The sequence below is a fragment of the Athene cunicularia genome, assembly GCF_003259725.1.
Source record: "Athene cunicularia isolate RWA chromosome 2 unlocalized genomic scaffold, athCun1 chr2_part1, whole genome shotgun sequence".
In the NCBI taxonomy this organism is placed as follows: Eukaryota; Metazoa; Chordata; class Aves; order Strigiformes; family Strigidae; genus Athene; species Athene cunicularia.
In genome coordinates, this window is record NW_020799095.1 from 117,494,625 (window position 1) to 117,517,257 (window position 22,633).

The window sequence follows — 22,633 nt, forward strand, 5'->3', positions numbered from 1 at the left end:
TCTTCACTATTTCTTGCTAGTACTTGATGTTTTCTGTTGATTTATGAAGATAATATGGAATTTTAATCATACCCCCAGAGTGCTTTAAATCACTTGCAGCCTGATACCAAGGTCACTTTCATGAATGTGCTCTCTATTTTTTCATCCAGATCATTAATGGAAATATTGTCAGACCTCTTCATGATTCCATTTCAGATCTGACAACCAGCACTTGAAAGCTACTCAGTAAGTGCATTTTTCCCACCAGGTGTTGATCTACCTTGCAGTCATTTCACCTAGAATGTAATTCTCTAATTTGTTTACTGGAATATCACCTAGAACAGTAAACAAAGTCTTATTATAGCCGAAGTATTTTACATCTAGTTCCTCCTCTTATCCACTAGGCAAGCTTCCCTGTCGAGAAAGCAATTAGACTGATTAGATGTGATTCATTCTTGATAAATTACTCACCTGGTTCTTAACACCTTTCCTGTCCATTAGATGTTGTTAAATTGTTTATTTAACAGTTCTGTCAAATATTCTTGCTTGTTGGCTAGTAGTTCCCCATGTCTTCCCTTTTTCTTTTCCAAAGATAGATATGGTATTTGCCCTTTTCTGTCTGCTCCATTCCTGAAAGACAGTTGCTAATGGAGTAGAGGTTTCCTCAGCTAGTTAGTTAAGTGCTCTAGAGTGAATTTCACAAAACTCTGCCAACTTGAATGTATCTAACTTATCAGAATATCTTTCAGTTTTCTGTCATCTGACTTTCAGTTTTTCCTCTTAAAATCACTAGCATTAAGCATCTGGCCACATTTTTTTTTTTTTTTTTTGTAAAGACTGAAGCAGTGAAAGTATTGAACACTGGGATTTCTTTGTATCATCTGTTATTTGCTTTTCTTCTCTTTGATGTAATTTACTTTGTCCTCCTTTTCTAGTGTATATATAGTACCTTCTCTTGTGGCTTTTTTTGTTCTTTGATAGTTGTTACTCATTTCGCACTTTAGCCTTTTTGATTGTATCATTTAAACACGTCAGATTAATTTTAAGATGTATGTCCTTTTTTCCAGTTTTTGTACTCTTGATTTTCAGAGCATTTCAGGAAATGAATCTGTCCTGTGCCATGATCTCTTATATTTTAGGATGATATAAAAATGCAAACTGAAAAATGTGAAAAGTTTGGAAATAAAGAAAAAGTATAATTTTGAAAATAAATGTGGTTTTATTGTTCCCCTGAAGGTAGAATACAGATTGCACATAAGAAAATATCTTACAGGGTTTCAATGAATACACACATCTAGAACTTTAAAAGTATGACACGTGAAACTCATTTTGTGCTGTACCCCAACAAGCATCCATCCCGTGTGGTGAATTTTACAAAAGACATGACAAGGTCCTGTCGCTACCTTCTGCAATGTTAATGCTTCCTTGGGGCAAGCTAGTTAGTACTTTTGATTTTGCAAGCACGTCTGTTGAGTTTATGACTCTCATGCTGCATTTGATACTACTCTTGTTTTGAAGCACTATGGAGCAGACACCAGGCTCAAACAAATAGTTGAATTTGCAAATGAACACAGTGTGGTATCAGTGGCTTTTTACAGCATTCTCTCACTTCATTCTTCAGTATTTTAAAAAAGAACAGTGCCACATAAAACCAGATGTTTGAAGTTCCGTGAGTTTTCCACCAAGTCCTGGAATTAATTTCCATTTTTATAGATAAGCTTTGGATCATGTAGTGAGTTTCTTGGACTTCATTGCCTGCTATGCAGCTGACACAGCCTGGGAATTAAATTAGTTGCTATTGCTTCATTCACTGTGCAGTCTAGATACCTTTGCTTTGAGACAAACCTGTGCACTTCACACAAAATTAGAACTGTCTGAAAGCTTTGGAAAGTGAGATTCAGGCATTTGGATGTCTGGTCTTTCCTATGTTCAGTCCTCCTAGCAATTAAAACTGAATCCTCCCAAGCCCTATTAAGACAATATGTGAGTAATTCTGTGCTGCAGTAGATCCTGAGAAACCAAGAGTGGCTTCACACTCAATGTTAGAAGTATCTTGTGAGTTCTGAGAGACTGTAGAAGAGTATTGCCATAATTATGGTCTAAGTGTGTTGGAGCTTGGTGATTTAAATGTACTGTTTTCCAGAGGCCTACCAGTGTGGGAAACCTGAGTTTCATTTGCTTCTACAATCAGCTGTGTGTCACTGAAGCAGATTTTGAACTGTCAAATGAACTATTTAGGGGAGATGTTGGTTTATGAAGCAACATACCTGAATATACTGCATTTCACTTGTGCATGTTTCATTTTCTTTGACTGCAAGGTCTCTCATCTTTATTGCTGTTATCTTCTTCAGCTGAGCATAAGTAAGAAAAGTTCCATGTTGTTTCAGATGTATGCTCCTGTATTTCCCTGTCTGGCCTGTTTGCCTTCTAAGGACAGTTAAAACCTCCTGTATAGCTAAGGATCTTGCTCATGAATATATCTGTCTTCACCCCCCATCTTCTGAGGATGGAAGAATAGATAACAGGAGATGGAAAACAGTGAATTATGAGTGTTTTGAGTGGGGAAAAAAAAGAGGACTAAATCAGCAAGGGCTTGCTGCAAAGTAGGTGTGAAGTCTGCCTGCTCTTTGAACAACTTTGTCTTTTATGTGAACGGTTTGGATTAGGGTGCATATTGAAAATGTGTGAGTTTTGGTTTACGCATGGTAACAGCATTCGATGACACTTAATGTGTTCTACTGTGAGATTGGTACTTTTTCATAATTACACATATCCTTGAAACAGAAATAACCATCATTTTGTTAGTAATGTTTGAATCCTTGTAAAGGCCAGGTGTATACTACAAATCAGAGGGGAAGAGACACAATTATCATGCTTTGAATTCAGTGGACATTTTAAGGTCAGCAAATGGTAGTAAGTTAGCATTAACCAAAGCTATTTGATAACCAATCTAGGTCAGCTAGTTGGAGGAAATCCTAGAAATAATGGTATCTAGCTATAACCAATATGAAAAAAAGTACTCTTTGGTTTCTTAATTTGGAAGGGGAGTAATCAGTAAATAAATAATTAGTAAATAAGAAAGCCATCTACAAACTAATCAGAAATATTGCTGGAAACCATAGAGAATCATAGAATCACAGAATGGTTGAGGTTAGAAGGTATGCCTGGAGGTCATCTGTTCCAACTCCACTGCTCAAGCACAGCCACCTACAGGCAGCTGTCCTGGACCATGTCCATAGCTCTTGAATGTCTCCAAAAATGAAAGATCTCTTCAGTCCCTCCAGAGTATCTCAGTCAGTTATTTCTCATAATGTTAGAATCAGTTGATGTTTATGCATAGCTTAAAAAAGGTAAGCATGATCTTACCCTTCAAGGAAAAGATACAATAGTGAAACGTAAAAGCCTATGTTCTGTTTATCTTTTATGAGGAAGAAGATAAGAACAAGAGTAAAATTCTCATAACAATAAGGGTAGAACTAGTTCAAAAAAAGATCAGAATATGTTAAACCGCTAAAATCATGTCCTCAGTTTTGTGGATGAACCTGCGAGTATGTGGGATGTGACAAGTTTAATATATACATCATGAACTACTTCAACGTATTTAGCAGTCTCTGAAACACATTAGAGTGGGGTTTCATTTAGCAGCTTGTACACTATAGGAAACCACTGATGACTTACATTGTGGTTATGGAAGATGTACTTGAATAGAATGCCATTAACATTTATCAGGGACATCTGAATTTTCCCACTGAAACCAGGCACTTCTGATGATGATGATATAGCTGCGAATGCACACCTGCATGACATGTAACTAGACTTATCAATCACCTCATGAGGGGCATTGTTTTAAGACATAATACTTTTGTATTTTTTTTTCAGTCATAGACAGTTGTTGATCTGAAATGGACTTTAGTTCGTAAAAATGACTTATCCATGATCAGTTTTGCATTTAGCCCTGAATATGTTTTGCTAATTGAACCACAAAACTAGTCATCAGTATTCTGTAGAGGATTTTTCCTTTCTTCTGTTCAGACTGAACTTTAAAATTGTGTTATTCTTGTGTGAGATCAATGTTTGTGATTTATTTTGAGATCGACATTTTTAGATAAGCTCAATCAAACCTTTAAGAAAGATAATTTTATCTCAGTACTGCAGCTGTTATCCGATACTGCCTTTGCTTATAAAATCCATTTGCTTTTAGTGTGATGTATGAGTAATAATACAAAATAATGATATTTTTCTGAGATTGAAACAGGAAGAATGTGAACATAATAATTGCTATTTAATTATAAAGTGGGGTTTATATGGCTGGGAGATCACTGTTACTTCAGTTATAAGTATCTTTTCCCTACAGATGTTAAATTTTTAATTACCTTTGTGGAAGTATTCACTATTCTGACCTAGCCTACTCTAAGTTTCAGGACTAGAGTCTCTTTTTGAGTTACGGTGTCCTTTTCTGTAACAGTATTTGGCTTGCTAAAAGTTTCTCTTGCAGAGTGCTATTACAGAACTGGAGTTTGTATGCCTGTCGTGTCAGATATGGTACTTTCCTAGTTCATAGAGCAGGGTTGACATTCGGGGGATAGTAGAAGGGTGAGCTGTGACTCTGTCCATAGCTACTGGCCATTGTGGGCTACCCACCTTAATCAACCTACTGCATTGTACATTTTTCCTTAAAATCAAGAATTCTGACAGATTCTACAGTGTTAATTAGTTTCTTCTGAGATGACCTTGGCCTAGGAGAGTCTCTCGGACATAATATTTGGTGGGCACTTGGCGTTTTATTTCTGTTTGCCTAATTCATTGCTCACCAAACCTAATCCTGAAACCTGTATTGTCCATTGAAGCCAATAAGAAATTTAGATATAGAAGTGCTGCAAGTCTAAAGCATAAATTCTGTTGCTGGGGATTAATGTTTTTCAATTTTTTTAAAGCCACCAGGGGGAGGAGAGATTAAATCCATGTTTCCTAGATAGTGACTATACTGATATATAGTGTGCTGTTATGTTGATGTGTGGTGCCTTGTAGATGACACTGTTCCTCTTGTTCTTTTATGGCTAGATGTTAGGAGGAGTATTATACTAATTCAAGATGGATACCGCTAGAGAAACTTGATACATAGCTGTATAATAATATAAGGTCATATGCTCCTCCTTGACAAGAACTCTGAGGTTTCAATTCAATATGTGTTCACAGCAAATCCGAGTTACTACTGGAAGTAATATGTCCAATTTCGAAAGTTGTAAAATGACTCAATGTAAGTAAAGGAAATAATACAAGAATATCTATTATGACAGTCTATGATATATCTATTATAAAGTTCCTGTACAGAAATGACGGAACTGGTTTAGTTTTCGTGTACGTGTTTTCTAGGGGAAGTGCTTTGGTGCAACCAGAGCAACGATTTTATGTCCTTTATAATCCAAGGATGGGGTGAAATAATTTCAGTTCACCTTCTGTTTAATATGTGGTGCAAACAGGCACAGGGGCTAGAATTTATTATGCTGCCAGCTGCAGCATGGCATGAGGTTTTGCCATGGGAAATGCAAGTATGGCTGAGATGGCCTGTCCCACTAGTGAGGGAACATATGCTTACCCTGATTTACGATGTATAGGAGAATGTATTGGGACAGTTAACTGCTGGGCAGTTGATACATGATACGGTATTCCTGTGATCCTGCTCCAAGCTGCAGTATTAATAATGGTAGAATAGCAATGCTGTTTCTGTCCTGGAGTTTGTTACAGAACCTGTGGTGCACTATGAGGTTGACAGTCCAGGCATCCACAAGTTCCTTGGCCTAGGTCAATTCTGAGAATGAATTTTGTCAAGTTAGTCAGAGTTGCACTGGGCTTGTCATAGTATGTCTAAACTTTCTATCTCAAAACCCGTATGTGAAATCCAGAAGACTTTGGCAAATAGGAAAACTGGCTATTGGGAGCTCTGTGGCCATCTTCTGGAGGTTTAGGAAAATACATAAATGATTTGCTCCCATTGAGCTGAATAACGGTAATCTGGCATACATCAAAGTAGTAGCATTTTATTTTCTTATGACTGGGTACACATCGGACTTGTCAGATGTATGTTGTGCATTTAGAAAGGTGTAAGTCTTAAATCTCAACCAATTTTTATTTTGTATTCTCTCTTCCCATAATTATTTAAGGACCATAAATAAAAGAAAAAATGGTAGATGTCTCTAAGTTTCAAAACTTTCCTTCTTATCAGAACATCTATTTTATAATTTCAGGTGTGGATAGCATATGAAGATATTGCAAGTTTTTAAGCTACTGTAAAGCTGATTGGGAATAATGCAGCAGGCAGGGATCTTATGATTTGCCATTACAAAAAGACCTGAACTCATGTGGTGCCTATTGTTTTGAAAATTAATTTTATGCTGTTGAATTGAGAACATCAAAGTCTAAAAATCACTCTTCAAAGAGAAATAATACTACTTAGTGGAGAGGCATTAAGTACTGGATTAATTGTGTTTGTTGCAGGAGTGTGGCAACAAATAAAGCTCTTCTAAGAACTGCATATGAAAGAACTAGGCATTTTTGAGACTCATGGAATTGTTATTAACAATGTTCATTTCTCTTTTGAAAGAAAGTTAATTTCCTGATAAACTAGAAATTAAACAGAGTGTCCTAAGCAGAAAGTCTTTACTGTGGAAGATACTCATTCTAGACTCAAAAAGAATTTTAATTTGTTAGAAAATGGTGCAGATACATTTTTGGGAGGTGGATTTTGCATCAGAGATGCTATAATGCTGTAACAATCATTGTCTTTATTTCTCTTTTTGTACCATTGTGCTGCTGCAGATTGCCATAGGGATAGAAGTTTGGGAACAGAGATCTAGGATAATTGTGTAAAGAGTGGTTTTAACAATCCATGCTAATTTTTAAAAAAGGCATGACAGACATGGTTTAATATTTTAGGTATAAAAACTATAAGTTACGTGGCTAATATGAGATATGCTTTTGTGCAATCTGATTAATGTAGGCATGATAATAGTAATTAAAATATAGTAAGTGTTAAGAAGCTGTGTTGTTATTACATTGTCTGGTACTCATGTTTCATTTAATCCTAGTGTGCCAGACCTTTCTTGCAATCAGAGAGTACCTTGTTCTTACAGTTCTCTTCAAAAGCCAAGCTACTGACAAGATCAAAGTTTTCCAGTTGAGAAAGGCTGTGCTAGCATGAACAGGCCCACTCCAGATTCGTTGCTCATCAGAGATGGCAGTAGTTATGGCTGTGGAACATTTCTGAAGGACTGTGAAAGCATGTTCAGACCAATTCTTTTATTGTTCCAGCACTCTTACAGCACAGAGGGTCATTACCCTCAAAAGTAGAAACAAGTGCCCTGAATATGTCTGTGTAATTCACCACACAGCTGAGTGGGCTGGGTACTTGTGATGCCTGATCAAAATTCAGCACCCTTAATTACTTGTAAAAGGGAGGATTTTTAAAGAAATAAAATTGGTAGGTACCTAACTAATTCCCACTGTAAACCTTGTCTATGAGCCTTAGCTGATGGTGGCAAGCAAACCTCTCCCCCTATTAGTTGAACAGTGCTCTTTCTCATTGCAAAAAGTACTTTTGTATAGTTGTCAATCATAGTATGATAGAAAACTATAGAAAATGTTTGTGACAAATAGCTGCTCTGAGAGAAAAGGTAAAGCATACTTTATTTCAAAAGGATTTGTCTTTTCTGTCAGAAGACTTTCCCCAGCTAAGGCAGAAGAACTTTTTCAACAGTGTCCTTCTTGTCCGCTGTTCAGTTACTTGAGGCAGAGCAATGATGAAGCAGCTCTAAAACTTCCCTTCTCTGTTCACTGTCATGCAGAGTCAGGCTTTAAAGGTTTAAGCTGAGGGATGTCAGAAATAGTTATTTGTAGTAACTTATATTCGAACAAAGCCATTGGAATCAGGCTTGAATAAACTAGATGTGTCAATTTTTCTGGTATTAGAGATTTGATTGGGATTAAGTTATGAAAAAAGTCTACAGTTTGAGGAAGTGACTAAATTGTTAGGTAAAAAGGTTTTAGTGTACGGATGTTTTAGCTACACCTGTGGATGTTTTACCTAAACCTGAAACATAGCTGTTTTGTTTTAAGAGTATTTTCATGGAATAGACTGTCCCTTTGCCTCTAGTATTCTGTGATTTTTTTACAGTGACATTTTCCTATTTAGAATACATAAAAAGAAAAATTTATATTGCCTCTTTTACACTGTATGAAAGCCACAGAGAAAAAACTGAGCATAGCTATACAAGCTACAGAGAGCACAGTTATTTGTTGTTAAATATAAAAAACAAGTGAAAAGAGGGCTTTCTTTTTAAAAAAATGCTGATCTCTGGGTATTAGCAATTACATGAACTGGAGATAGAAACTATTGTTACTATTACTTTGTAGAAATTCAACTATTTTAAATTTTCAATTTATTACTTGAAAATAAACTAACTGTCAGTAACCCATTTGACTACCAGAAGTCAGGAGTGTGCCAAGGTTTTAAGAGAATAACAGAAATCCTGAATACTGCTGTATACTAGTTTTGACTATATCTAGTTGTGTTCTCAGGATACTGATTAAGGTGGTTTGATTATTATTATTTTTTTTAAAGTTACAGTAAATATGCATTGAGTTTGATTTTTCAGAGGGAATACTTTGTGAAAAGCAGAGTCCATATTATTCCACCGGAGATCTGTACCCAAAAAATGACCTCACTGTTGTGATTTTCTGTCTACTGCACGCAAGGGTGCAAGTCTGCTGTCCTGTCAACTTCAGCTATGATATTTTGTCAGTTTGGCAACTGCAAAAGAAAAATTGTAAGAGTGGGCACACACTAAAAGTGTGGTGCAGTAGTATCTTGGAAGAAAATGAGAAGCTTTTTTACACCCACCGTTTTATGGGTTAATTTAAACTGGTTTCTGCTAGTGGAGTTGTATTATCAGTAACTAATGAAGTTTTGTTAATGTTAATGGGGCTCAGCTATAACATAAAGATCCTTATTACTGAGAGTATATTTTGTAGTTTCTTTTTCTTGAAAATAAATATTTTTAATGAGTAAGTCAGCACTGGGAAAAATTGCGTCCGCTCCCAGGTTTCAAAGACCCATTCACAGAACATCTGTGAAAACAGAAGAAAAGGAGAGCAACCTCCAGTCTGAGGAAACAAACCCATATTAAAACAAAATGAGCTGTCTTAACATCATGGGAAATTGCTGAGGAAAGGTATTTGGTCTGTTTAGAGGGCATTTGTGGTTGCCAAATGGATTGACCTTGGTTATGCAAAATACGTCCAATGTGATGGAGAGCTGTTTGATGGGAATGAGGTTTTCAAATTGAGATAAAGAGAGCCTTGAATTAGTTTCTTACTACCTCCAAGAATGCAGTAACCTTCTCTGTAGTAAATGCCATTGGAGATTGAAGAAATTCACCAAATCACAGAATCATCAAGGTTGGAAAAGACCTTGAAGATCATCTAGACCAACAGTTAACCTAACACTGACAGTTCCCAACTACACCATATCCCTCAGTGCTATGTTGACCTGACTTTTAACACCCCCAGGGATGAGGAATCCACCACCTCCCTGGGCAGCCCATTCCAAAGCCTAACAACATGTTCTGTAAAGAAATGCTTCCTAATATCCAGTCTAAAGCTTCCCTGGAACAATTTGAGGCCATTTCCTCTTGTCCTATTGCTTGTTACTTGGTTAAAGAGGCTCATCCCCAGCTCTCTGCACCCTCCTTTCAGGGAGCTGTAGAGGGCGATGAGGTCTCCCCTCAGCCTCCTCTTCTCCAGACTAAACATCCCCAGTTCCCTCAGCCGTTCCTCATACAACCTGTCCTCCAGACCCTGCACCAGCTTCGTTGCCCTTCTCTGGACACGCTCGAGTCATTCAATGTCCTTTTTGTAGTGAGGAGCCCAAAACTGAACACAGGAATCAAGGTGCGGCCTCACCAGTGCTGAGTACAGGGGTCAGATCCCTTCCCTGTCCCTGCTGGCCACGCTATTGCTGACACAAGCCAGGATGCCATTGGCCTTCTTGGCCACCTGGGCACACTGCTGGCTCCTGTTCAGCCGGCTGTCAATCAACACCCCCAGGTCCCTCTCTGACTGGCAGCTCTCCAGCCACTCCTCCCCAAGCCTGTAGCGCTGCTGAGGGTTGTTGTGGCCCAAGGGCAGCCCCCGGCATTTGGCCTTATGGAAACTCCTCCAGTTGGCCTCAGCCCATGGCTCCAGCCTGTCCAGGTCTCTCTGCAGAGCCTCCCTACCCTCGAGCAGATCAACACTCCCACCCAACTTGGTGTCATGTGCAAACTGACTGAGGGTGTGCTTGATCCCCTTGTCTAGATCATCAATAAAGATGTTAAACAGGAGTGGCCCCAAAACCGAGCCCTGGGGGACAACACTCATGAGTGGCCGCCAATTGGATTTAACTCCGTTCACCACAACTCTTTGGGTCTGGCCAACCAGCTGGTTTTTTACTCAGTGAAGCATGTGCCCATGCATGTCACAAACAGTTTTGTCAGGAGAATGCTGTGGGAAACGGTGTCAAAGGCCTTAATGGAGTCAAGGTAAATTACATCCACAGCCTTTACCTCATCTAATAAGCAGGTCGCTCTGTCGTGGAAGGAGATCAGGTTTGTCAAGCAGGACCTGCCTTTCATAAACCCACGCTGACTGGGCCTGAGCATCTGGTTGCGCCGCACAAGTTGTGTGAGGGTACTCAGGATGAGCTGCTCCATCAGCTTCCCAGTCACTGCAGTCATTCTGACAGGACTGTAATTTCCTGGATCAGCCTTCCAGCCCTTCTTATAGATGGTTGTCACATTGGCCAATTTCCAGTCAGTCGGGACCTCCCCGGTCAGCCAGAACTGCTGGTAAATGATGGAAAGCGGCTTGGCAAGCACCCCAGCCAGCTCATTTAGCACCCTCGGGTGTATCCCATCCGGTCCCATAGACGGTGTGTGTCTGTGTGATGCAGTAGGTCACTGATTATCTCCTTGATTGCAGGGGGGTCGTTCTCCCAGTCTCTGTCATCTGGCTGAGGAGGCTGGACTCCCTCAGTGCAACTTTTCTTGTTATTAAAGACTGAGGCAAAGAAGGCATTAAGCACCTCAGCCTTCTCCTCATCACTTGTTACCATGTTTCCTCCAGCGTCTAGCAGGAGATGGAGGCTCTCTCTGGTCTTTCTTTTGCTGCTCACATACTTACAGAAACATTTCTTGTTGTCCTTGATTGCTGAAGTCAGATTAATTTCCAGCTGGGCGTTAGACCTCCTGATTTCTGCCCTGCATGGCCTCACAGCATCTTTGTAATCACTGTGAGTGGCTTGCCCCATCTTCCAAAGGCCATAAACTCTCCTTTTCTCCCTGAGTTGCTGCCAAAGCTCCTTGCTTAGACAGGGTAATTCATAACACATTAACATTAAAGTCCTGTTGAATGATTCACATTGGTACAACCTGCTGATTATACTGTAGGGGTATTTGTGTATTGTCCAGGCTAAATAAAAGCATGAGGTTATTAAAACAGGTTAATAGCTGTGAGGGATGGAAGGGTTGGGCAAAATGGATCTTTTTCAATATAATCTATTTTAGACCTATTGAATTACTGAAAATATTCTTGTCATGTTTCTTATGTGTTGATGGGGTCTTATAATTGGAGTTGTTCTAGCACTTCATTGTTTCTATACCAGACATTGATATAAAGAAGGCATCTAAACTGAGAATTAGCCATATAGAATTAATGATTAAAGATACAGTAAATAACCAAAGAATTCATGTAGTTATGTTATACCAAATAATAAGAAATAAAAATATCATGGAAATAAACTTACAATGCTGCAATCTTTAGTGTGATTTTAGAATGACTAACTCCCCGCTCAGGCAATACTACATATTTTGCAGTATCATCTCTTGCATTCATTGGAAAAAGTTTTCTTGATAACATTATAATTAGAAAACAACTTTCAAGTGCATGTTCTTCCTATGCATGGCTACTTCTCCAATTTATTTTCACCACAAGGAGGTCCTTGTCTTTGGTTTTTGAATTGAACTTCTGACCTGGAATTGTTTCTTATCAAACCTCATAGGAACTTGGGAAAGGCTTTGCTTTAATATTTCAGAATTTTCAACATAATAGTATTAAATGTATGATTACTTGATCTCTCTGTGTGATATTACTGGGGTGTGGAAATGTGCTAAAGATTGAGACCAGCTGTGCATATTCAATGTGCTACAGGACAGTCATAGTTAAAAGAGTTAGATGACTTGATGGAAGTAAGCATAGGAAAGCCTCAGGCAGGCATCAGAAAGGATGAGCAAATAAAAAATTTCTTGTTCAGGGGATTTAGAAAAACTGTTTTGCATTCTATTGTGAAATTTTACTTTGAGATTTTCCTCTCTTTAAATTCCATCTGTTTTCATAGAATCATTTCTACACTGAACCATGGAGAAAGAGAGGAGTCATGTCCATGTTGCCCTGTAATTGCAGCATGATGTTTTGCATGCTGGTCAGGGTGAGATTTGCATAATATGTGTCCATATGTAAATATTATGTGTAGATTTAATTTTAGAAAGCAGGTAGAAGTATACTTAATCATGTTGTCACTTTACTGGAACATCTGCTGTTTTCATTTCCATTGTTTTTGGAAACTCATTTTGATAATTTTGCAGCTGAGGAAAGTTAAGAGTATATTGTTTCCAGGTAATTTCACTAATGGAACAAAGTATGATAGATGCATTGTACGGTACAGCAGTGTGAAGAGAACAATATGTAAACTTTTCAGATTAAACCTTACTTTTACTTACTGTAGTAAAAGACGTTTATAGAAACAATGTTTCTAAATTTATTTTTTAATGTCTGTTTTGTTTTCAGGCATTGCTATTTCTGATGAGCTTGATAAGGTAAGATTTACTGTATGCCTAATTAACAGTACAAAAAGACAGATGATTGTGATAATTTTGGGCAATGAGAGCTGCATCTCCCTGTCCTGGCATACACACTTCAGTTCTGTTGGGTTCAGAGGAAGTTTGGGTATGGAAAGCTATATGGGTAAGTATGGTCTACACTGATACATTAAGAGCTGGATCCAGAATGGGCTGTCAGCTATGGAAAAAAAAAATCTCACTGACTTTGAGACTCTCAGTGAGGCCATAGAAATGCTTTGATTCTTGATACCATCTTTGCTTAATATAGTCTGTTGGGTTACATTATATACTTTTGGAAACATTTAGTTTTAAATAGCTTTTATTCATGAAGTTATGAATTGTGTGTTCTCAGATACGATTTGTGAGAATATTTAGGAATAACTTTTGCTCCCCAGATTTGATCAGGAAGGCATATGATGGCATAAAGTCTTCCTTGCTGATTGCAACAAACAGTGATCTCTTCTGTTTTGGCCCTTTTGATGCAATACACAGTTAACATGAATTTAGTTTTAGCTGTAATGAACTCTATGCTGAATGAGTAATCAAGCTAATTTTTCAAAGTTCCCAAGGAAAAAGAACATCCTTGTCTTCCCTGTTCTCAGCAGTGCACAGCAGTATGCTTCTTGTGCCAGGAATCTTGGGTTGTATTCTTGGTGTCATATACCATTAATCTCAGGGATATAAGATGAAAAGGTATGTAAGAGACAAGAATAATGCCTAATATAGAAGACAATTTAAGAAATATCTTGCCTTTCTCCTGCTAAAATGAGGGCATGAAACATTCTGACACAAGTGCATATAAAATGCCTCCACTGGGTTCTCCAGGAAGTGCCAGTTAGACAAAGATTGATCACTGTTACCATGCAGTCAGGCGATGCTGCTTTTTATTTTATTTTTTTTTTTTTTTTCCAGGTGTAAATGTAGTCAAGTTCATTGTGGTTCCTTTCCCAGAAATTCATGCTGATACCACAGCTTCTTATCTAGGCTGTGGCAGCACTGAATCGTTTTTCAAACCACATTCATCTTGTGGTTTGGATTAACCATTTAACCCTTCAGGTGCATGTCCTGGGTCTAGAACAGCATGCCTGAACTTGACATTGGATTCTACTAGTACATTTGCCTTACACAGATGTCATGAGAAACATAAACCTAAATGCAATAATGAATTCTTCCATATGTTCTTCCTTGCTTTCTTTTCCTAATGATCAGAAATATTCTTGGGCAATAGGGCAGAGCCCATAATCCTGCCATTTTATCTGTCATTTAGATTATGAATTCAGAGAAAGCAGAGAATGCATGTGTATATTTCTTTATTTTTGTTTCTCATCATGTAAGTATTTTTTAAAAAAATATTTCTTTCTGGCTGCAGTAACCTCTAGCTGCCTTTGTCAGGGGAGTACTTGATCAGTATTGTTGGTTGATGTAACTCCTCCTCCAAGTAATCCAGTTAATTAGTTAGTTGCTTAGTTACTGGAGCATTTCGATTTAGAAAACCAGTTTGCTCTGAATTACAATCACTTTTGTGGAAGGGTGTTTAATTTAAATGGATTCTTGTCAAATATATGCTATTATTAGCTTTGTGCCAGTACTTAGGACTTCAGCCCAAGACATAGGTAGAGAAAATATAGACAGATAAGGTCAGTCTTTCTGTCAAATTGGAAGCTTTCAGTTTGACACAGTCTAATAAAATTTCTGAGCAAACTGGTCTCATTGCAAAAAATTGCCTAGGATTACTGCAATTAAATCAAATTTATTGTATAGCTTCCCTCCTTTTTCATCTCATTTACTTAAGACTTGCAGAGTTTGGTGTTCTGTCTCTCTTAATGATTCAGCCTCAGTTTCTAGGACATGGAAGCTATGTAAAATCAGCAACTGGCACTGCAAATATGATGTGTAAGGAAAGAAAATGAGAAGGTACGTCTTGTGACTCATAGATTTAAGGCTAAAGTGCAGAGTTAATATAATACAGATTTCTGAATTGTCTCAGCCTCCTTACCACTGAACAGAAATTATGTATGAAAGTGTGTAGTTTCCTCAAGCTGCTCAGTAATGTGAAGAATTTCATGTAAACAAAGAAGCTGATCTAGGATGTTAGCCTTTCTGTGAAAATCACAGAATTCCAGGCAGATTAAAAAATTCTAGAGAAAACCACTGAATTAATTGTGAATTTCAGGTTTTTTTTCCTAAGTCTGTTTGGACACTTTTCTGGAGAGTGGAAGTTCAAATACACACGGAAGTATAGAATAGCCATACTACTGAAACTCTGGTGTCCTAGGTGAATGCTCTGACCATGGGACTATTGATGATGTGCCTCCTGTAGAATTTACTGCTGCTGGAATACTCTAATTGTCTATATGTCACAAAATAAACTGTAATATATGTTGCACTGTAGAATGTCTGCATTATTAGATACATTGAGGCAAAATGTAGCCAGGATGTTACGGTGCAGAAATACGTTTAAAATGGGTTTATATGTTTGTACCCATTTCAGCATTGTTTCTGAACCAGACCTTGCAAAAAAGGGAGTCATTCTCCTTACCTCTTGCCACAGTTGGAGGCTGTTTAAAATATTGACATTTTAAAGCAATTTAAAAGGGGATAGGGGAAGGTTTATTCATCTTCTGGCTTTTGATTCTCTAAAGAAGGCTTAGAGAGTGTTTTCCGTGCCTTTTTTTTTTTTTTTCCTTCTTTTTTTAATTGCAAATACAGAGACTAGAAGTACTTTCTTCTTAAATAAGTGAGATTTTCCCATAATCCAAATATTTGATGGATTGATGCTCTAAGATTCATGTAGTGGAGCTCACAGATAATGTGAGACCTGTTATAACATTGTGAGATTTGTCAAGAAGTCCCAACAAAGTCACTGTAAACATTAATAATGGGAGAAACTTAAGTGTTAGAGATCCAGAATCAGACTTGAATGAAGATGATCAGATAATTCATAACAGATTTTGACCCTTAATGTTTGCATTAAAACATTTTTTCTATGCTGTCTCTAGGGTATTCTTTCTTCTTCTTTGTAGTATTACTACAAAGAAAACAGGTTATACTTAACAAAATAGAGGAAACAACTACTCTTAAGTCATAAAAATAAACAAATTTCACCTGAAAGTGTTTCTCACTATGAAGATTCCCTCAAAATCCATAGCAGAAATAAGGAATACTGAGCTTTTAAAACTATGTTTCAGTAAATGGATACACAAATGTGCTCCCTGGTAGGGGTTTCATGCTGCAGCCACACCTCAACTCAACAGGAAGATGAGATTCATCTGTCCTTCAGTCTTTCCCTTCTCCAGGTCTCCACATAAAGGAAGCTTGAGTGTGTCAAGCTGGTAGCCACTGATGTGACTAAGTGGAATGACATCTGGACTGCACCATTAAATAATCCTCTAGGTTTATTTAGTACAGATTTAAATACCTACCTGTCCTGAAAATATTTCTGCGCACATTAATGTCACTGTCAATCTCTTCTGTTATTTATGGGGAATATGAAATGGAAGTCAGTTAAGATTCAAAGGTTTAAATATAAAAAGACCTTATAAGAACTTGTTTGAGAACAGAATATTTCGTCTGAATTTGTTGAAACCTTTAAAATGAGGTGCCAAATAAACATCCTCATGTTCTGAATGAAGCTGTCTCTGATTCTTCGTTTACTGTTTTCACTGTGGCTGCTTATATAGTTGAAAGGAGGAAAATAAATTAGGTCGCTGAAACTGTGGTGTACTAATCTAAAAAGATTCAAAAAGGGAAGCAAGGTGATAAAGTGAGGCAAAGCGTGACTATGTAATGTAAATTATATTTCTATTAAGTAGAGTATGAAAGTGCTATTTTAATCCCTAAAATGTCTAGAAAAGAAATCAGCGTAACAAGGATAGACACAGAATTCGTGGTTTAGTTACTCATATGCTGATGGTGCAGTATACAGTGTCGGAAAAAACTTACGGTACTGAAAAAAAGGGCAGATTTTTAGGTGCTTTTCCTTTTCACTTAAGGGACTGAAAGCTTTTAGCAAGATTGACACTGCAAGTTGTTGCAAGTTTAACTAGCTCCAGGAAGCATTTTAATTATTAGAAATTCTCTTAGGGAGAAAGACAAGAGAGAAAATGGCTAGAGGAGCAGAAATAAACCTCAGAAGGCGCCAAATTATTCTTAAAGAAACTAATGTAAGCACTTTGTGTAATGAAGACATTGTGGGCAGCGGATTTTTTTTTTTCTCTAGCTCATAGACATATGATGCTAATCACATCCATGACAGCTTAGGCCTGTCAGGTGACCCAGGGGCCACTGTCATCTAGTCTACATTACCTGGCTATGACACAGCACCAGACAATGCACAAAATGTATATTTGTAAGTAAATAAAAGAAAGATACCAGTAGTTAGGTGTTCTAAAACCTCTGAAGCCACAGTGTTTTCCTCAGATTTCTCTTTTGTATTGACTGCATTCCATTTTCAGTGGTCCTACTGTGGCGTGTTAACCTTGCAGAAAACAGACATTGTGTAAAAAGTGAATTAGTCAAGTGACTCTGGAGAGACCGATGGAGAGTGGAGTGTGGTAATGCACTCACAGGCACATTGCAGAAAGCAGAACCAAAGAGCAAGGGTGAATGAGTCTAATCCAGGGCCTGGGTCACATTTGACTCTGTGAAAATGGAAGCTCTTGGAGTTCTGCTGAGCAAAATTACGGTGTCTCGGCAGAGCAAGATATATATTCATAGGAAAGCAGTTTGTGGCCTTTTTTTGTTTGTTTCATTTCAGTAGAGACCTCTACTTCAAACTGTGCTTTTACCATATCTGTGTCAATTAGGAAGAGACTTTAAAAATGGGTTTTTTTTTAGGAAGATGAGAAAATATGGTTGCTAGGCTAAGTAATCACTGTGCTGTACTTTTTGCAGATGCTCTTTGTTAGGAAAACATTGTTTTATGGCAGAAGCATTTACTGAGACACTGAGCTAGGTAACAGCCAAGGATTTGTTTTTCTAAAATTTTCTCTCATTGAAGGATAGGAATAGAGTATATCTCTCCTAATTAGAAACACTATATTTGAAATGTCTTTGCTAGCCTAGAAAAGAGTTTAATTAAAGCAAAATAAATACTCCTATCCCATTATTTCATATGTAATTTTGCACACATGCGTATTTTTAGTTTGACTATACTGTCGCACATGATCCTTTACAGCTGTTCTAGTAACATTGAGAACAGAGATACTCACCACTTCAGAGCAGCTTTTTTATACAATTTTTAAGGACAATTTTTTTCCTTAATCTTAATTCCTAATATAATAATGCAAATTAGAGCTATAGTTTTGAATATTCCAGTTATATTTTGCTGGCTTCTTGTAATCCTCTCCAGCTATCTTCTTCCAGTAAGTGGTTAAAAATATGAGTACTATTCTCAGAAATGCATTTTATTAAAATGTTAATACCGTTTTCAGAATTGAAAGATACATTATGTAAATCCCAGCGGGGTTATTTTTAAAATGCCAAATGCAGATGTATTTATTAGTTTTGCATTAATTCATAATGCAAATAAGAGCGATGCTATTAATCTACAACAGTCTTTTGGCTGCGGTGTTCATTATACAAATGACCTCATATGTTTTTTCGCAGAACTGATATAGTGCTGGTTTTAAGAGTTGTGCATTTATAAAGAAAAAGCTGTAATTTTTCAAGATGATGCCCCCAATTGCTACAGTTGCTATTGAAAAGTAAGAAACAGGAGAAATTTAAGGCATTGGGATGGAAAAATCTCTCTTGGTATTTTGTTAATAGGAAACTTTTCATTAGTCCAGGGTTGTTTCTGGGTATTTTATAGCCCTCTGAAAATGATAATATACTGTACTGGTTTTGTACTTTTTTAGTGAATAATTTTATTTTCTATTTCTTCTTTTCCTATTTGCATGTGTGGTTGAGGACAAGCAGTGCACTGTTTCTGTTTGGTTTCTTTTTATTTCTTTTCAGGACACAACAGGTTTTAACACACCCCTTCTCAGACCTCGTGTTATTGGAGAATGGATTGGCCGTGAAGAGAATGATGCAGACCCCCTGGCTGCTGAGATGCTGCAGCCACCAATACCAAGAAATAAGAATGAGCAGTGGGACAGCGAGGATAGCAGCAGTCCTGGAGGAAGGTGGGATTTTGGTTTGGCCTAGAAATTTTATAATTTTTGAAGCAGAGCTGTCTTTGTAGCACCCTGTTTCTGAGAATAGAGTGCAGGGCTTTTAAATTCCCATGCCATAGTGTGTCAGTATGCAGAATAAATGGAAGACATTAAGATGTGACTTAGTTTCTTCTTATGCTTCTATATATGATTAACTTTATACTCATTTGCAATCTCATGTTTTTAATTCCATGTATAAAGCTAAGTGTATGTTGATATGTTTGGGGTCCATTATGTAATAACTTTGTGATGTATAGCTTCATTCAAATACTTCAAACCCCTCTGTCTTTCAGCAGTTGTTAGTAGCTGTTTGTTAATCTTGACACTTCAGTGATAAATCTGATTTTCTCATTCCAAGGAAAGATAGACAAGGGGAACAGCATCTATGTTATTTTTAACAGAACTTCCTAAATTCATCTTCAGTTCTTATACTTAGCATCTTGGTGTTATTAACAATTCTTTCTCAAAAAGAAAATTGTATTCTCTGCAGTAAATAACTTCTGACAATTATTGCACTTGGCTGAGGATGGGGGTGTATGTTTGTTAATATGCTTCAGCTACATGGAAGGGTTTATAAATTTTACAAGGAGTCGGTTTTCCATGATTTAAAGATACCTGTTTATCGCAGAAAATGAAATATAATATTTACAGCCTTTCTTTAAAAGGGATTCATGCTTTGGTTTTTTGTAAGTGTAAAGCTTGTGCACTGACTCTGTTAATGGGCTTAAACACCTGCAATTCTCCCTCAGCCCTGTGGCCTTTCTTCTTGATTATAACTAGTACTCTGACTGTGGCAGACACCTTTTTCTTCCTCTTTTAAGAAGGCAGAAACTCTCTGCTTTTCTTTGAAAAGGTCTAAGGTATTCCATCAGTATGTCCTCCATGTGCCTTCTACACTGGAATTCACCTCCCTGTCACAAGGGAACTAGTCTGTCACTTGCTGTACTCTTACAGGCTGCGTTCATTAACTTTCGTCACATGTTGGGAATGTTTGTTATCCATGAGTTCTTCTTTTAATTAGATTATTGGGGGGGAAGCTGAAAGTACTACTATTTCAAAGAAGTAGCAGCATGTAGTAATGATCCCTCAGCCAGACGTTGGACTGGAACCAACAGAACTCAGACACTGGGCCTCTCCAGTGCAGTTCCTGGGAAAGTAATGGAGTCAACAGCTGGCACTGCAACTTGATTGTGAGGGCCTGGGTTTCTTTGTCCTTATTCAGCAGTCCAATAAAGACACTGAATAAAGATCTGTTCCATGTTGCAGAGAAAATTGAGGATATTGTGTCCCTTCCCTTGATAAGAAGGAGCAGAAATAAGCATCTCTGTCTAATCTGTAGAAGGGAGAAAAGAGGTTTAGTTCTGAGTAACAAAGACGATTCAAAGCAGTGTATTTTTCTCTTTGGAGAGGGTGGTACAAGCTGTGAGAAACCTCACAGCTAATGCTATAATTAAACAAATGTGATTAATGGCTTTGAGAATAGTATTTGAGAAGTCTTGTGGAGTATCATGACAAAATCACGTTGCCTGATCTATGGAGTAACGAGAATATGGGGTACTTGATGCCAGGAAAGACTTATAGGACACTGATATCTCTAGTTCTTCGGTGCAGTATGTGCTGAAGACCTGTTGGAAAATGTGTATCATTAAGTGGGAATACTGATTTTCAGTGGAAATGAATAACTACTAAATTACACGCAGCATATGAATTTACATTTGGATGACTGATTTTATGTCTGGGATAATTATTTGCTTCATAAGCATTTCATCAGCTTTTGTAAGGCATTTATAAAAGCATGTTCGCAGTCTTGCAAAATAATCATAAAATTTCAGAACTTTGAGATAGTGGTAATACTAAAATTGATGCCACCTATGTATGGAAGTTTAAAAGACCTGCATTGATCAAGGTTAATCTGAATGTTTAATAATAGTTCACTAACAACAGGCAATTTCTTCAAGGTCTAATTCAGTGTTACTGGGAATTAAAGTACTATTAGCAGAATTTAGAATTGTCTCTTGCATTTGGTGTATAGTTAAGTAATAAGTAATAATAATTTAGTTTTAATATAGCATATACTTAGTAGATTTAAAATTAGTGGGTATAGTACAGGTTTTATGAGATTAAATGAAACTCTCAAAAGAGTTCAGTTCTTATGGTTGAAAAGGATTTTTGGCTATCTCATCTGTATTTCATTCATCTACTTTATAGCTAATGTAGCCCAAAATAATTCAGTTACATTTTTAGCTGGCAACTGAAAGAGGGAGCAATTTGAAATTCACCTTAAATATTTCCAATTATATCTTGTTAAATTTGATTTAGTAACACTTTTAATAAAAAAAATATAGTTTAATGATCACTAATTATCAGGGCTTATGTGATAAACTCTCAAAATTGCTCCTCATATTTAGTTATGGCGTAATAACAGGAAAGTGAAAACTGTAACTGTCACATTTCCCATTAACCTGTTTTCTTTTACCTATCACTAAGCATAAGGAAATGCTACATAAATTAAATACTATATAAATATCCAGAGGCTTAGGCACTGACAGATCACTGGTGGAGTAATTGCCATCAGTGTCATGTGAGTCCCTCTTTCTGTGGTGTTTCCACAGACCATAGCATACAGGCTTTTTCTGTTTGGTGGAAGGGGAAGCCTTGTGTCCTCACACATTCATAGCATTCTATAGGGGACTGAATAGGCTGCAGAGAATGGCATATTCCTATGGACCACTGGTCTGTTGATAACATGTCCATTCTCAATATTGCTCTTTTCAGCATAAAGCAGATCATAGTGAGTATACATAGTACATGATATTTGGAAATCTGTGAGTTGTCTGCTTTTTCTGTCTTTGCAGCTATGAACCTCACTTTTTGCTCCGTTTGGTACTGGACAGTTGGAAAGAACCACTATTTTCTCCTTAAAAACATACATCCCTGTGATGATGAGCAAGAGAAACACATGTATATCTGAAAGCCAGGTCCAGTTACTTAAAAAAGGAAGGGGAATTAATTTTGAGCAACTGCAAAGACAAGTTTCACTACTACTTTGACTGGAAAAGATAGTGTGGCAGGTCTGAGGAAGTTGTATTAGTGATGCCTTATCAAACTGATGAAGGGTCACCTTTTTGCCCCTAATGTTCTGTATTGCTACAGAGGAAAGATTGTATTTGTCACTGGTTTGTACTGCTCTCTGTTGCTGCTGTAAGGGAGCAAGGCAAGGTATTACTTTGTGATAAGGGACCATATAATAGTGCTGATGGCAATCCTGCTGGTACTGAGCTCATCTTTCAGAAATTTGAACACCGTGAAAATAGAATTAAACTCATTTCCGAGTCATTGTTAGTAGTTTTCTACATGAAAAATTTCCAAGAGAAATTCTGAAGAACAAGGCTCTTGGGAAACTTCCTCAATGGGATAATGTATGTACACGCTGGGGAATTGGAGTGGTTTTTAATATGATGTTCTTGTTTCTTAGAGCCTGAAATGAATTAGGGCTTTCAGAGGCCCCATCCATAACCTGATGTCCTAAATTCAAAGCCCATTCTTCATCTTCAAGGTCTACTTTAT

The 22,633-nt window shown here is 37.4% G+C and overlaps 1 protein-coding gene across 3 annotated transcripts in view; it reads left to right on the forward strand.

Annotated features, from left to right (window-relative positions):
* C2H8orf34 (chromosome 2 C8orf34 homolog) overlaps positions 1–22,633 on the forward strand; it is a 141,171-nt gene that overhangs the window by 11,367 nt on the left and 107,171 nt on the right. For all 3 annotated transcript variants that reach the window (XM_026843370.1, XM_026843371.1, XM_026843372.1), the window contains exons 4-5: positions 12,856–12,884; positions 18,867–19,036. In XM_026843370.1, coding sequence (XP_026699171.1) covers positions 12,856–12,884; positions 18,867–19,036 — 199 coding nt within the window. The remainder of the gene's footprint in view (positions 1–12,855; positions 12,885–18,866; positions 19,037–22,633) is intronic.